This window comes from Protopterus annectens, chromosome 13.part0, assembly GCF_019279795.1.
Source record: "Protopterus annectens isolate FY-2018-M chromosome 13.part0, PAN1.0, whole genome shotgun sequence".
In the NCBI taxonomy this organism is placed as follows: Eukaryota; Metazoa; Chordata; order Ceratodontiformes; family Protopteridae; genus Protopterus; species Protopterus annectens.
Genome location: NC_056747.1, coordinates 465,181,041 through 465,197,832, shown reverse-complemented (window position 1 = coordinate 465,197,832; position 16,792 = coordinate 465,181,041). Strand labels below are relative to the sequence as shown.

The 16,792-nt window shown below is 35.1% G+C and overlaps 1 protein-coding gene across 1 annotated transcript in view; it reads right to left on the bottom strand.

Annotated features, from left to right (window-relative positions):
- Positions 1-16,792, bottom strand: part of UNC13A (unc-13 homolog A) — a 5,702,976-nt gene that overhangs the window by 726,825 nt on the left and 4,959,359 nt on the right. The window contains exon 34 of the mRNA XM_044054109.1: positions 3,275-3,421. Within this exon, the coding sequence (XP_043910044.1) occupies positions 3,275-3,421 (147 nt within the window). The remainder of the gene's footprint in view (positions 1-3,274; positions 3,422-16,792) is intronic.

Genomic DNA, 16,792 nt, shown 5'->3' with positions numbered 1-16,792 from the left:
GCAAGTGATGAGGACCTAGACAGAAGACACACAAAGTGTGAGCATCCAAAAGAGGAATCTTCTGTCCACATTGTTGATACTTTTTAAACCCTGCAAGGCTTTTTCCATTGTCAACCATTGTTTCAGTACAAGAAAAAAAAAAAAGAAAAAGAAAAAGTTATATAAAGTTATTTATATGAAATTTTTTTTTGTTCCTTTTTTTTTTTTTAGAAAGAAGAAAAGAAAGAAGGAAACAGAAGAGGAGAGGGAAATACCAACAATGGTATTTGAGGCTATGAAAAATGTAGAGGGATTACTAAAGATAGTAATATAGAATACCAGAGCGCGGTAAAGGTAAAAAAAAAAGTGGGGGGGGGTTAAATTTCAATTATAAAAATAGAAGAAGAAATTCAGAAAATTAGACTAAGTAATTTGACTATTTACCAATCACTTGAGAGATCAAACAAGCGTGTCTTATTGCTGAAAGCGGCAAATGAGGGGTGAGGCATTCTGGGTTAGGGTGAAGCTCGAGAGTTTAAGACTGCCACGAGCTTGCATAGCTACAAAGTCAGATCCGAGGGATCAGATCCAAACCCATCATTGAGGCTGAAATGAAAACTGACAACATCACACGGATGGTTTAAAAAGAAAAATATCATTGGAAGGGCAACCTCAAGTTCTGCCGCAGTATATCTTGTTTTGCACTCCTTGAGTCTAGCGAGTATTACCGAATAGGATTTTTTTGCTAAGCTTGTAATGGTCTGCAGACTAATTTCCTAGTATTTACCTATAAACTTATGACATGTACTTGAAAAGGAGATTTGCTGAGTTAAAGTATTACTGGCTAGTAAACTATAACGTGAGGGGAAATGTGTGTGGCTCTGAAGGTTTTCCTAACAAATTTTAATAACAGAATGGACACTAACTGCCAAAAAGTATAGCTGACATATTTAATGAAATTAGATGTAAAGTAAACTGGACCCATTTTTCATAAAGGTGAGGATCACTGTACTGTAAGAGTTTAGCAAATTGTTTAGATATAATTTACCTAGAATAATCCAGAAACATCAAGGAGGGTTATTAAGGGTTGACAAAGACATGATAATTGGTGTAATTTACCTCCTTTTTAGGAAATCTAGATTGAGTTGCCAGATAGAAGAAATAGTGACGTTGTGTATGGGATTTCATTTTTAGTATTTTGATCAACATAATCTCTGGGAAGGAGTTTGTGTTTTGGATTTGAGCCATTTATAAATTCCCTGCATATGCTGATTGATATATCTATGGACTAGATCTTTCCCTAGTGTTACTTACATTATCAATAGAAGAATTAGCATTCAAAAGATTACAAAAGCTGCAGCATATACAAGTTCATTGTTAGGGAAATCCTTTTTCATCTGTTCATAGATGGTTGTATCCTAATGTTTGAAAATAAATTTGAAAACTTCCCAAAGTGGTTAAAGTTTTTTCAGGAGTTTTAAAGAGTCTTCCAGACTGGCTTGTAATAAGGATAAATTTTTTTCAGTATTTGTGGAGTCAAGGGTTTATAAAGGATCTTTAAGTAAAAACAAATAAAGTGGTGTTCCCCAGGTACCTTGGTTTAGTGAAAGTCACATTCATACCAGAAAAAAAGAGTTTAAACGTAAGACCAAATTTGAAGCACTTTTGAAAACAGGAGAAGAGAAAATAGTGTTACTAGTTTGTTGAATTAATGCAGTACGAGTAATGGTTGCATGATTAGTAATATATTTATTTTAAGACATATCCCTACTAGACCAATGCAAGTGCAATTACTGATATTTAAAGTGATATAGGCATTTTAACATGGGTAAGCAAAGAAGTAGAATTCTAAAGGTAGGCTGTATGCTCCCAAAATGTTTGGACACTGGGGGGTTTCCCATTTTTGAGCCTATACTTATACTGCAATGGATATGTCTTCATACAGAAGTGGAAGGACAGGCAGTGCAATGTACAAACATCCTAGGAGAGGAATTGAAACCATGGAAAAGCTTGGTAAAAGTTTGGGAAACTAATTAATGGGACTATATTTACTGGGATGATTTTTATGGAGGTAAATATTTGGGCTCATTTTATGATAGTGCAGAAGAAGGAATGCTACAGATGCTACAACCTAGAAAAATATAGGTCTTTAAAATGGAAACAGCTGAATCAGGTCTGCAGAAAAGGAAAAGAGGGTTTGAAGTATGATACAAGGGACCACAGTGAGATGTGTTAACAGTGTGTAGTGCCAGTCTCTCAACAGTTAAATGCAAAGCCTTGGCCCAAGAGTTGGACTAGGGTAAGTAAAATCTAGAAATGGCATATGTGTTCTACATAGATGGTGTCATAAACTAGCTTGTCTTTCTAACCACAGCAAGAAAATGAATGATCCATGCTGAAGCTTTACTACCCAAAGCTTTCATTATTTACATATGTTTTAGACTTATGCAAAAGAAGGTTGTAGATGGCAAGATATTTACAATGTATGGTCTTATTGTTTGTCAGAGGTTGGGGATGATAAGTTTTGTTTATGGAATTTCAGGTTAGAACTGCTCTGCATTGGGTGCACAAAACAGGTATAAATATGTCTATCCATGACATTAGTGCAGAAGTCCTAAAATCATTATGCAGAATGATTAACTATTTTATCTATGAAAGCAAAAGATGATTTTAAGATAAAGGCAACTTCTAGTCTAGATTTTTATAAATATCCATTGTTTGAATTTATCGCTATTTATGGAATACTGTAAACTACATCTATGGATGTCCTTCATGTACTGAACATTCATTTTTACTATGATGATTAAATATTATTCTAGAAAATGGGTACTTAATCTGTTATGTATTCCACCTAGCTAATTTAGTTTTGTATTATATCTTCAATAAAAACTGTGCAACAATAAAAAATCTGCAGAGATATAATATATAGATGCTGGAATTTCAGAAAGCAAAATTATACAGCTGTACAAAATGTTCATCTTCTGTGAAATTCAGAGACAAATCCTACTTACAGTTACAACATACAGAAGTATTTCTGATAATTCATAATACAACATAAGCGTCTAAAAATGTATATTTCAGTGAACAGTTGTGTTACATTTTACAAATTACTTTAGGCAGCAGCAAGGTATAAGGCTTTTATGATGTTATATTTTTACTCTTAAAAGATAGTGGTTTACTGTAATCAGTTAACTAGACTGTAACATTACTTGAAAAATATTAAATGAATATACATATTTAGATAAAAAGTGCAATCTTTCATAGTAAAGAACAAAGTCGCAAAAGTAATACTAACTTGCTGTCAAGCACATCCATAATAGGTTGTAGAACATTATCTGCATCTTGTGCCACGCTGCTACAGGCACTAACATTCCCTGTTCCTTTTACTTGGCTCAAGATATCTCCCATCTGTTTCACACAGTCTTCAAGGTGAGGCTGAAAACTTTGATGGAACACAGAAAAGGAGAAAGATCTTTTGTTAAAAAATAAAGACATATAATTGCAATTATTATGTAAATGAGAAAGTTTACAGATTAGTATAAATGAAATGAAACATAGCAAACATAGCTTGTACCCTGACAGATAAAGGAAAGTAAATTAATACACATGAAAATATGAGAACATTTTATACTTGTTCCATAAAGTATATAAAGCGTTGTCATTCCCATTGTGGCATACAAACTTCCTAATTTATTCATTTGTCAATTGCTTCATCAAATAGTGACTTATAACTTTCAGTGACCAAAGGAATTTTATACTAATGAAATCTGTCCTTTCCTTGATCATCATCATCATCATCATCTCCTTTCAGCTTATCCCGGTTAGGGGTCGCCACAGTGGAACAATGGTCCACAGAATGATTGGCAGTGAAGTTTTACCGTGCTGAGTTGCTAGCCCAGCGCCCAACCTTCCACAGAAGGCACACACACACACACACACTCATACCTAGGGCCAATTGAGAGTGTCCAATCCAGGGGGACATGCAGACTCCGCATAGAAGGCACCCCAGCTGAAAATTGAACCGGTGAACCTCTTGCTGTGAGGTGGCAATGCTAACTGCTGCACCACCACGGTTGCTCGAAATCTATCCTTTTCTTGATATTTGTAAATGATGTCAAGTTAACTCATTATAGCTTAGTGACACCTCCTGGTGTTTCTGCAGTTACATCCTACTGATGCTCGTAGGTATCAAATATTGCTTTTTTTCATATTTGCATTATTAATTCCAAAACTATGCTACATACAAGGTATTAAAAGATTTCAACACAGTTGTATTGATATTTGACCACTGTCTAGTGTAGATAAGGAGATATTGATAGTATTTGTATAGCAAATATGTGCATTGTAATAATTACAATATTTCTCTAAATATTTCAACAATCAAATGACATATACAGAACTAACATCATTATATAAAAGCTCAGAGCTTATGAAGAAAATGCTGCTGGGAGTATATGTGCTGTTTAAATGGTTACTTTGATATTATAAGCCATTTATACAGCATTATAAAATTCATACTGACTGTGGTTATTGTAGTGTATAAAATCAAGCTTATAAAACTAGAATCAAATTAATACAGCCACTGTAAAGCTTACATTGTGATTAATAGTTTGCCATTTACAGTTTAATAGTAAGACTTATGGTTCTAGAGATATGAACATTTATTTGAACTGTGAAGACTCAGGCCAAGCCCAAGAGGAGTTAAGAGTACAAACTCAAAAGAATCCACTGAAGTGAATGGCTTATGCTAAGTGAATTAATTCATAAATGCAAACGGTACAGTGGCTAAATCTTGAATCTGTTGGTTCAGTCCCTGCTCATTTTCAAAAAAGCATCAAGGACTATAGCAAATTATATCAGACAAAATAATTTATTATACATAGCCAAGCCTACTAAAAAGTTTATGGAAATTGCTCAAAAGTACTTATTTAGTTCATGCAGGGTTCACTCTAGTTCTGTAGGGAATATCTTAAATATTGTAGTTATGTAAGAACAAGCAATAACAGCAGATGTTTGAATATATCACTGCTGCAGTGATGCTGACTCATAGGATGTATCATGTACAGGATACTGCATATCTAGACAGTCTAAAAAAGTGCAGGCACCTTCTTCCTGACTGCAACTTACGTCTGACCTAATATCTATGCACAAGATTACATGCTGGTACTTAAGGGTCATATAGATGAGAAAGTCCTCAGAGTATTCATGCCCCAGAAAAATTAGCAAGGTTCAAATAGGATAGAGTTAGAAACAAGTGAAAAAGTGAATGGAAGGGAGTTTGGATTCATATCAGTCTTGGATTAAAAAGGTAGAAATAATCAGGAATATGGCAGATGGTAGGAGGGTGCAAATACTACTGGATATGACCCTTAGAACTAATGTTTCCTTTATGCCTAAACTAGTTATTAAAATGTCTCTAAACCAATCTATCCATCTCTCTGCTTTTTTCCCCAAGCCTCAAAATAAGGGATAAAAATCCTTCATTTGCTGGATGTACACAGAAAACTAAGATTCTTCTTGGTCAAAACAAAAATATTAGAAAATATATTTGTTTACTTTCTTTGAAGGAGAAAGGGTGGAAGTTCCAGTTTCAAAACAAATTATATCAATATGGATTTACCTTGCACACTTCTTTCTGCTTTTCCTTCAATTGTAAATCTCTACAAGGTCAAATAAAAGCACATTCTATAAGAGTAGTAGCTTATTTTAGAGCGTTTTTCAAAGTTCTTAACTCTATATCTATCCTAGAGGCAGCAGCATGATCTTCCATTCACGCTATTGCCAAATATTACTAAACAGAGTCTTTCCTGAGCCAGAATACGTTTTGCCAGAATCATTCTTCAAGGTTTACTGGACTCTAGTTCTGCCTTTCAAACCAACACACTGTTTGACTAAATAATTTCGGAATCATCCCATGAATTAGCATTGCTTCCACAGTGAACTAATGATGAACATCTTCTTTTCTAATAAATTAAGGAAGCAGGTATTCTGCTAAAGGTAAAACTTCAGAAAATAAAAATAAACCCTCTACATGTATGCTGACAACTTATTTATTACTTTTCTGAAATGCCCTGCAATATATTTGATTTTCAGACCTCTGATTCATTTTTCTGTGTAAAGGTGGAGGTAAACTTGTGCTTTCTGTAGTCTTGTATTTTTACTGAAGGCTGAGTAGATTCATTACTAGTTTTTCAGGACCAGTTAAGAGCCTTATCAAACTCATGGATACCAACTATGCAAACATTATACTTATACTGAGCTCACACACAAATGCACAACACTAAACATGCACACTACCTTATGCATGGGGTTCTGCCTGCTGTATGCCCACAACTCATTCTTATTTTAACTCTAAGGTCACAATTGCTAATGAAAAAAGGGTGTTGTATTTCTTGCAGTTATATTTAAGTTAATGATGAAAACTTAGAGTTCATCCTTAAAATGCCTTCTTGGAAACAGTCTTGATAGATAACTCATTCACTGATTTAATGGGTTTTAAACATTGTCATGACTCCCAGATTAAGTTGTACACAAGTCTAAGACACTTATTTATTTTGCAATGGGGTAATAAACTGCTCTAAAACTCCATTTGTACTCATGGTCCAGAGATAATGTCCTGAAAATTAAAGACTGGTACAACATTAATCAAATGTACATATTTACAAATAAGAAAAGTGTAATTATAGAACAAAGATAGGAATTGTCTAATTCATGTTATGTATACAGATTAAGTCTGGAAATAAAATATCTTAACTATAAAACCCACCATCTGATAGAGATTTATAATAATGCATTACCATCAGGAAGAAACTAATTTCCTCTTTTCACCAAAATGCAAATTCATACTTTACTTTCTACTTTAGAAATATTTCAAGTGTACAAGAAAACTCAGTCAGTCATGATGCTTGACATTCACAAGCAGGGAGTCCTAAAGGTAAAGAACAGTGGGAATTAAAGTGAGATTCCCTGTTTTCAGATGAGTAGGCAAACAACTGGATTCTAAAGAAAAATACAGAAGCTCAGGACTGCAAGAGAATACGTCTCTGCATCCAAGTGATGAACAGACATCCAAATGATCTAATAATCTCTAAAAATAGATGCAAGAAAAAAAAAAACTTCCAGTACTCAACAATCACAGTAAAACACCTCACATATTTTGCATTTTCCTTATGTATTTCTAGAAAATGTTGGCATATATAAAATGGAATACTACTTGAATGATCTCAGCACTTGGAGTCCATATCTGCAAACAATTATCAACCAAATATTTTTTTCTGATAAAAAATGTCACTTTTTAAAAGATGTCTGGATCTTTTTAAAAATATAACAATTTTTAAAAAAAAATAATAGTAAGAAACCAGTAACTAAAGAAACTTGTAAAAACATAAAATTAAAGTAAAAACAACATATAAAATGACAGAGAACCTTTGATTAATGAGTAAATCACAGAGGTAAGCACTTTTGTGGATAAAACCAGTTCATCAGACAATATTCTACTAAATTCAAGAGCAATCATTTATACAGAGCCTCTTAATTCAATTTCCAATACAAGTTCACAAATCAAATCACATGATCACACATCATTAACCATTACATAATGTCTTCTTTACTTCAGTCTTGGTCTTAAAGAGACCTTGTCATTTAATCCACCTTCCTTGTCTGCCTGTAGATTTAAAATCCAAAACAACTCCCTATCTTCTTTTTGGTTAATAACATTACCCATACTACCAACATCTATTATTTGCTCAATCACTTGAAACTTAAATCTATGCTCAGCTGAAGTTCCTAATATGTGCTGAGCTAAGGAGTTAATTGTATTACATTGTCTTATATCCCTAGCATGTTCCCTCTTTTCCATTAACATACATTTGGTCTTACCTACATTATTTTTTTTACACACAGAGCACTGTGCCAAATATACCAGTCTAGATCTATATGTTGCTTCCACCATAAATTTATATTCTGTCCTTGTTCTAGGATGTACAAACACATTACTAGTATTTATTAAATCACAAAAGTTACAGCTCTTGCACCGGAAAATGCCTTTCCTGATTGCTGTCTGCTGTTCCCTTTTTCCATAGCATAGCAGTCTCTTTAGTCAGCTTCTATTTTTTAAAAATAAAAGTGGGGCTCGAACCTATAATACTACTAACTTCTTGGTCCAATGTCAAAATATGCCAATTTCTTCTGACTACATCACAGATTTCAGCTATATTATCTGAATATGACAACAGCCTAGGTGACTTTGATATATATATATATATATATATATATATATTCACTTCTGAATTTTTGTGCGTTACTGATGACTAGTAATATGGGGCTGCTCTAGTCTTCCTTAACCCTCTACTTCATGTATTTGCTTATCTATCACATCACATTTATAACCCCTTTGCAACAACTCCTCTTTCATGACCTCAAGCTCTTTATAGAACATATGTTCTACATTATTCAGTCTCAAAATACTCATTATCTGGCCCATAATTATGTTTTTATATATATATGGGGGGGGGGGGTGTACACTATTACGATGTAATATGTGATTTTTATGGCACTCTTTTCTATATCTAGTTATTACAATGCCATACAGAGCATCTTTACTCAAGTTTATATCCAAGTACTCAATATTGGTCTCTGAAGACTTCACAGAAAACTTCAAAAAGGGTGTTGTGCTATACAAATACTCAGTAAACCTCCCTAAGCAGTCTATATCACCCATCCATAAAATAAAAACATCATCCACAAATCTATGGTAAAATTGTATGAGTGATAGGGATTCATTATTTGCTAACACATAAAGAGACTCTCAATGTGCTAATACAGCATTGACATAGCTGTTAGCACACGGGGTCCCCATAGCTACTCCTATTTTCTGATGATAATATTTTTTAACAAGCATAAAAACATTATTTTCCAATATCGTCTCCACAAATAGGCATAGTGCATCAATCCTCAGTGGACTATAGGTACTATTTTGCAACAAAAATCCTTTGAGATAGTCCAAACCTATATCATTTAGTATCATAGTAAACAGTGAGCATATGTCTAAAGTCACAACTAAACAATTTTCATTAAGATCAACCTGGGGGCACTCTTTTTACAACTCTAAAATAAAGTGCTTTGTGTCATTCAAAACAACATTATAACAATTTAAAACTGATCTCATAATATCTATTAACGTACATAGACATTGCTTCAGTAACCCAGCCCTGCCCTGAGACTATTGGTCTCAATGGTGTTTTTTTAGCATCTTTATGTATTTTTAGTAGCTCCTGAAAGCTGGGTATAATAGGAAATTCTATCAGACAAAACTTAAACAATTCACTCGTTATATAGTTATTAAGTAAGCAGTCATTTAAAACATTATGTACATCCCTAATAACTCCGTTTATTCCCTGTAACGTTATCTCTTCACGTCTCAGTATCACACAGTAAATCTAGCACAGACTGTTCATAAAACATTGTATCCATAACTACTGTAGCTCCTCCCTTGTTGGTAGGTTTTATACAAATAGTATTGTCATTACAAAGCCTGTGCAATGCTTGATACTCACTCTGTGTCAAGTTATAATATTTCTTGTTTTTATACTTATAATCACAATCATTAAACATTTGATCCAGATCCCTTTCGCATATTTTACAGAAAACATCTAATACAGGGTTAAAGCTAGGACAAAAAACACTCGGTTTTCTGTATATACTCACAACCGTTGTCTCTGTTTGCAGTAACTGTAGCATCACATTGTGTGCAAAAAGTCTGATGTCCATTATTAATTCCCCCAAATCCAGGGAAGCAGCAGGTATAAATGACATTCCTTTTTGTAATACAGAGATCTCCTTTTTATCTAAGAGACTCTTAGAAATATGTACTGTTCCTGTATTGTTGCCTTCCCCCACATCTTCTTGATTGTTGGTACTTGCACTGCATCTTGTTGATCCCTTGTCCTTTTGTGCCCACTGCTATTGGAGCAGCCTCTCTCCACCTTTTTAGGGAGCATATCTTTAGGGGGAGTTCCTGAAAAATCTGTGTATGCCAAGTGTATTTACTTCCACGATTCTCCTTTGGGCGAACATTGGGAGTTAAATTTTTATCTCTGTTACCTTCGTTGTTCAAAGCACTGGAGGCTGTAGAGAATGCTATAGCATTCATCACTGGTGTTGACTCAGGGACAGAGCTCATAGTAACATTCTGTGGGCGCATTTCTCTATTAATGCTCATTTCCTCAGTAGAATCATTTGTAGTGGTTTGCTTCTTAGGAGTGCCTTTTGCCCATGCAAACACTTGCCCTGTGCTGAAGTCAGCCAAATCTCTTTGCAGCTTCCTTGTCTTCTGTTGTTTTAACTGGATTTCAAATGCAGTAATATCATTCAGCACTTCCTCTTACACAGGTTCAATTAAAGTCATTGGAAAGCATCGACAAGTATTCACTGGTAGCTATGAATGGAATCCACTAGAGAATCCTCTAATGGCTTAAAGAACTCTATCAAGAGTTCAATATATTTAAAACTAGTGTCCAAGTTAATGCTTTGCCAGTTCTTCAGAAGCTCAGGAAACACAGTGCCATAAGTAGGCATAACCAGCACTCTTAAACCTCTCAGCACTACTCTATGGTGTAAATATGCTTCTAAATGAAGCCTATGCCATTGGTAGCATTTCAATTTAAACAATTGATTCTCAGGTTCTTTAAATAAGTAGTCAAGCTGTTCTAAGTCCACATTCAGTGCATCAGTCTCAGAGACATCACTACCTGGATCCAACAGTAGCAATGGATTGTTAGTAATGTCCATCATTCTACTCAAAGCTGCTGTTTGCCTTTCCAATTTCGGCATATTGGGAGTAAAATCAAGTTCTATAGCCAAGCTTTCTGCCATTATAACGAACCGGTGAAACCAAGTAATTAATAGTAAGAAACCAGTAACTAATGAAACTTGCAAAAACATAAATTTAAAATAAAAACAACATGTAAAATGACAGAGAACTTTTCATTAATGAGTAAATCACAGAGGTAAGCATTTTAAGTTGAGTATTTGGATATAAGCTAGAGTACAGATGCTCTAAATGGCATTGTAACTAGATATAGAAAACAGTACCATAAAAATCACATATTACATCGTAATAGTCTATACCCATCCCATATATATATATATATATATATATATATATATATATATATATATATATCTACATATATATATATATATATAAACATAATTAGACGCCAGATAATGATAATTTCAAGACTAATGTAGAGCATATGTTCTATAAAGAGCCTTGAGGTCATGAAAGAGGAGTTGTTGCACAGGGGTTAGAAATGTAATGAAATAAATAAGCAAATACATGAAGTAGAGGGTTTAAGGAAGACTAGAGTAGCTCCATATTACTCCTCATCAGTAGTGCACAAAAATTCAGAAGTGAATATATATGTAAAAAAGTCACCTAGTGTTATCTTTGCCATATTCGGATAATATAGCTGAAATCTGTGATGTACTCAGGAGAAACTGGCATATTTTGACATCGGACCAAGAAGTTAATAATAGTATTATAGGTTCGAGCCCCACTTTTATTTTTAAGAATAGATGCTCACTAAAGAGACTGCTATGCTATGGAAAAAGGGAACAGCAGACAGTAATCAGGAAAGTCACTTTTCCGTGCAAGAGCTGTAACTTTTGTGATTGAATAAATATTAGTAATGTGTTTGTACATCCTAGACCAGGGACAGAATATACATTTATGGTGGAAGCAACATATAGAGCTAGACATTTGGTATATTTGGCACAGTGTAAAAACTTTTATGTAGGTAAGACCAAACACATGTTAATGGAAAGGATGAGGGAACATGCTAGGGATATAAGACAATGTAATACAATTAACTCCTTAGCTCAGCACATATTAGCAACTTCGGCTGAGCATAGATTTAAGTTTCAAATGATTGAGCAAATAATAGATGTTGGTAGGATGGGTGATGTTATTAACCAAATGGAAGATAGGGAGCTGTTTTGGATTTTAAATCTACAGGCAGACAAGGAAGGTGGATTAAATGACAAGGTCTCTTTTAGACCAAGACTGAAGAAAAGAAGACCTTATATAATGGTTAATGATGTGTGATCATGCGATTTGATTTGTGAAATTGCATTGGAAATTGAATTAAGAGGCTCTGTATAAATGATTGCTCTTGAATTTAGCAGAATATGGTCTGATGAAGTGGCTTTATCCATGAAAGCACTTACTTCTGTGATTTACTCGTTAATAAAATGTTCTCTGTCGTTTTATATGTTTTTACTTTAATTATTGTTTTAAGACCTTACACTTCAGTCATTCCACAATTTACGCCCTACACTTCAATCATTCCAGAATGCATGCTGATGAGGGTCATGCTTCTCTTAGTAGGAAAAAGAAAGAAACTTCATTCCATCAGTGTCTTAATATTTAATTTTGCATCTGCTACATTAACAATAGCTTTAATTCTGAAGGAGAAAACATTTGATGACCATCTGCTGGCTTTTCAGGGATTAAAGTAAAATAGACTAGATTTCTCTTAAACAGACTAAACATCCATTTCCACTCAGATAAAATAACAGTCATTATATTTATCTTCTAGACAGCATTAGAATGTTACTTAAAAAATCACATACACATTCCCCAGAACCATATTTCGATTTAAACAAAGATTTCAGAAGCAGCACAAAACATCATGTAATTATCATTCCAAGGAATGTCTGATTAAATTATCTGTACTGAGGTGTTGTATTTAATAAAAAAATAATCTACATATTAAAATCTTCAAATTAACAAGGGTGACATTCATTTTATGTCACTATATTATAAATTGAAAGCATATAAGAATAATATCACTGCTACCTGTTATACTTATTATAATAAAAGTTAAACATTGTTTTCTATGTGTAATCTGCATGTACCTATTTAGTCTCTGTGGGTTTTTATCACATGTCAACAAGCAAACTGGCAAGTCCCTAAATTGCCAGCAGTGTGTGTGTGTGTGTGTGTGTGTGTGTGTGTGTGTGTGTGTGTGTGTGTGTGTGTGTGTGTGTGTGTGTGTGTGTTTGTGACTGGGACTAGTATCCTTTCCAAAACTGGTTCTTTGCCTTGCACCTGTTGATTTCCAAGATAATCATCTCCCCCATGACCTCAAAATACACAAAGCAGGAATAGCTTTAGCCTCTTTAATCTATAGCAGTTTTTGCTACTGATCTAGGCAAATCTAAGAATTCTCTTGTTGTGTATGGTGAACAGCTGCAGAATTTGCTAATATATCGATGTTACATCTATTTATTATCCCAATGACAGGACTTTTTTTCCATACCCATCATTTGATCAGTTGTCACCAACCACCTGAAGAAGATGTCCATAGCCATGTTAGAGTAATGGAACAAAAAAGGTTATGTACTCACCATAACTATGCATCGGTGTTGTCCATTTTTATTCTTCCTCAACGTATGGGTCTTGGATCCTTCCTCGGATCTGGCTCAACTGCTTTTACTTAGATTCCCAGATCCAATGGTCAAGCTTCTGCCTTTGCCCATAATGCCTCAGAGCCCTGTAATACCAAAATCAAGGTTGCTGCCCCTTAAACATAAGAACTTACTATAGCTGAAATAAAAAGAAAAGATAAAAGAGAAATAGGGGCTCAAACAGGAACAGTGGTTCCAATATCACTAACATGTCACTCCCAGATGAAAGGACAGGAGAAAGGGGGGGGTTAAAGAATAATGAAAATGGACAACACAGACACATAGTTACGGTGAGTACATAACTTTTATATTTGATGTTGTCATTTTTATTCATTCCTCAATGTATGGGACTGAGTCCCCAGATATGAGAACCTTGGGTGGTTCTCATGGAAGGATATTCCAGAATACCGCAGACCCAAAGGCAACTCTGCCGCTGGAAATCAAATCCAACTTATAATGAGCAATAATGGTATGGGCATTGGACCAAGTGGCTGCAGCACAAATATCATCAATAGAAGCTCTGGACCAGAAAGCAGATCAAGAAACCATGGATTTAGTGGAGTGAGCTTTTGGAAGTCTGGGCAAAGACAGACCTCATTGACTATAAATAAATGATATGCAATCTGTTAACCACTTTACGAAGGTAACTTTGGAAACTGCTTTTCCAACCTATTGGAGGCAAAGGAGACAAACAACTGATCAGTTTTTCTACAATCCTTTGTCCTATGAGGATAAAACTGGAGCTGTCTATGCACATCTAATAGATAAAGCATGTATTCACCTTTGCTAGAAAAATTTGGGAAGAATACAGGTACATTGATTACTTGATTCATGTCTGCATCCAAGGCTACTTTGGGGAGAAAGGATGGATTAGTATGTAAAATGACTCTATCTTTCTGGAAGATTAAGTAAAGGGATTTTCTGGAGAGAGGTCTGTATTATTTAGCCAAAATGGCAAAACATTGAGCGCCATTTCAGCAACACTTAAACAGTAAAGTACAACTTCTGCGAACAGCAAGATCACCATTTTTTTTCCTAGGGAAAAAAAATCACTTGGCCATTGCCATGTAATTGCCCTTTTTCCCATTATAGTGCGATCTCAGAGTTGGTATATTTAGTTAGGGGGGGGTGTAGGTAATGTTTGCGATAGTGTTTTGTGTGTGGTTCTGGCAGAAGTTGTCATTCACTGTTTATGTGTCTCTGCAATAACATTCAATGTTTTGCCATTTCGGCAACATAATATAGACCCTCTGGAGAGCTTGGAGTTCAGAAACTCACCTCATTGAAGTAATGGTTACTAGAAAAACTGTTTTCCAAGAAAGAAACTTGAGATCAGACTTGGCCGAAAGGCTTGAAAAGATCTGAGTCAAACCCTGCAGTAACAGTGTAAGTGAAAGTTTTTGGAAAATCTTTTGTTATTGAAGGAATATGAGTGGATAGTACGTTTACAGGCTGATAAATGGCCTGGCTTGAATGGAGCAGTAAGTCTCAAACCAGTTTTGATTAAGCGTCAGAGGGAGAATTTATGATGCTAACTTTGAGCTGCTACCTTTTTAAAAAGTTTTCAAAAAAAGTTTTTTAAAAAAGTTCTTATTTGATATGAATGATTTATCTATATGTAACTATATTTAATCTATATAAAATTGTTTAATATAAGTAAAACTTCTTTAAGAGTTTTGGGTGTGATGCATTTTAAATTATTTGCATAATTAATTTTGGTTTGTATCTGGTTGGCTGGCTTGATCATGTGTTTTTCAGTGCTTCCTCTATTTAAATGCAACTTATGTAAGGTGATTTTATGTGCTGATGAAGGGTGTAGACCCGAAAGCTTCATTAAAATTGTTTGTTTGTGACTACCGTGTTTTTGGTAACAGTGTAAGATCCCAGGGTAGAATAGGATCTTTAACTGGAGGACTAAGCAAAAAGGTACCTCTAAGGAATGCTTTGCACAGTTTAGAAGAAGCTAGAGGGGAAGTATTATCACCAGTATGGTAATTCAAAATGGCTGCTAATTGAACTTTGATCATGGAAAAACTAGCCAAATCTTGAAAAACTGAAGAAAGACAATCTAGGATAGGAGGAATGGGTGCAGTAAATTGATCCATGTCTCTCTGGCCAGCCCAATAAGAAAATATTTTCCATTTACTTTTGTAAATTTTTCTAGTGGAGTCTTTTTGGGATGATAGCAGTATCTGACAGACTGGGGAAGAAAACCTGGGCTGTCTAACCATTAATGGAATTGGAGAAACCATGTGGTCAACTTGAGGAAAGTCCAGATGTGTCATCCCTGAGGGATGAAAAATTAGATCTGAACTGGAGTCCAGAATCCAGGGCAGATTCAGAAGATGAGACAACTGGAAGAGAAAAGTACAGTTTTGTACCTACCATAAATGTAGATGTTCGAAGATCTACATTGCTGCAGTCCTTACACTTGGGTAGTCCGCTGTCCTCGGTTGGCCCGAATATCAAAGTATTAGGCTGACGTCGGTCAAGGCGCTTAAGACTGACATCAGGACGTCAGGGTACAAATGCGCATGACCGACGTCATATCCTCAGTCTTTTCTTGCCCCAGATGTCAGAAGACCCTAAAAAGAAAGGCCAAAACCAAAAGACAGCAAAAAACAACCAACCACCCTTGCACTAATCATATGTACAATATATACAATATCCACAATATTTACAACCCAAACCACACAACCGCCTCTAACTACAGAGGGAAGGAGGGAGGGTAATTGGACTGCAGCAATGTAGATCTTGAACATCTATATTGATGGTAGGTACAAAACTGTACTATGTTCTTCATCTCACATTGCTGCAGTCCTTACACTTGGGTAGAATCCCAAAGCAGAGGTAAGGGAGGATGGCAAAACTATAAAGCATTAGGAGCTGCCAAAATGCCCTGTAAAATTGCAGTGGCAAAACCAGCCCTAGATTTAGAGTAAAGTGGAAGGTGGTAATGCTTAGAGAAAGTATGCACTGAACTCCAAGTAGCTGCCTCCAAAATATCTTTAGTTGCCACCCCCGTTAAAAAAGCTGTAGAAGTGGCAGTAGCCCTAGTGGAATGAGGCCTAATCCCAGCTGGAATCTCCTTACCATGATGGGAATAACAGAAAGCAATACAAAGCCCAATCCACTTAGAAATAGTTTGTTTTGAAACAGGCTTGCCCTGAGAACCCAAAGCAAATGAAACAAATAACTGCTGAGACTGCCTGAACCCTTTAGTTCTGTCCAAATAATATCGCAACTGCCTGTGTATATCCAAAGTGTGCAAAATCTTTTCCCCTTTATTTTGGGGGTTTGCATAAAAAGTAGGCAAATGAATAGTTTGGTTTAAAGCCACACT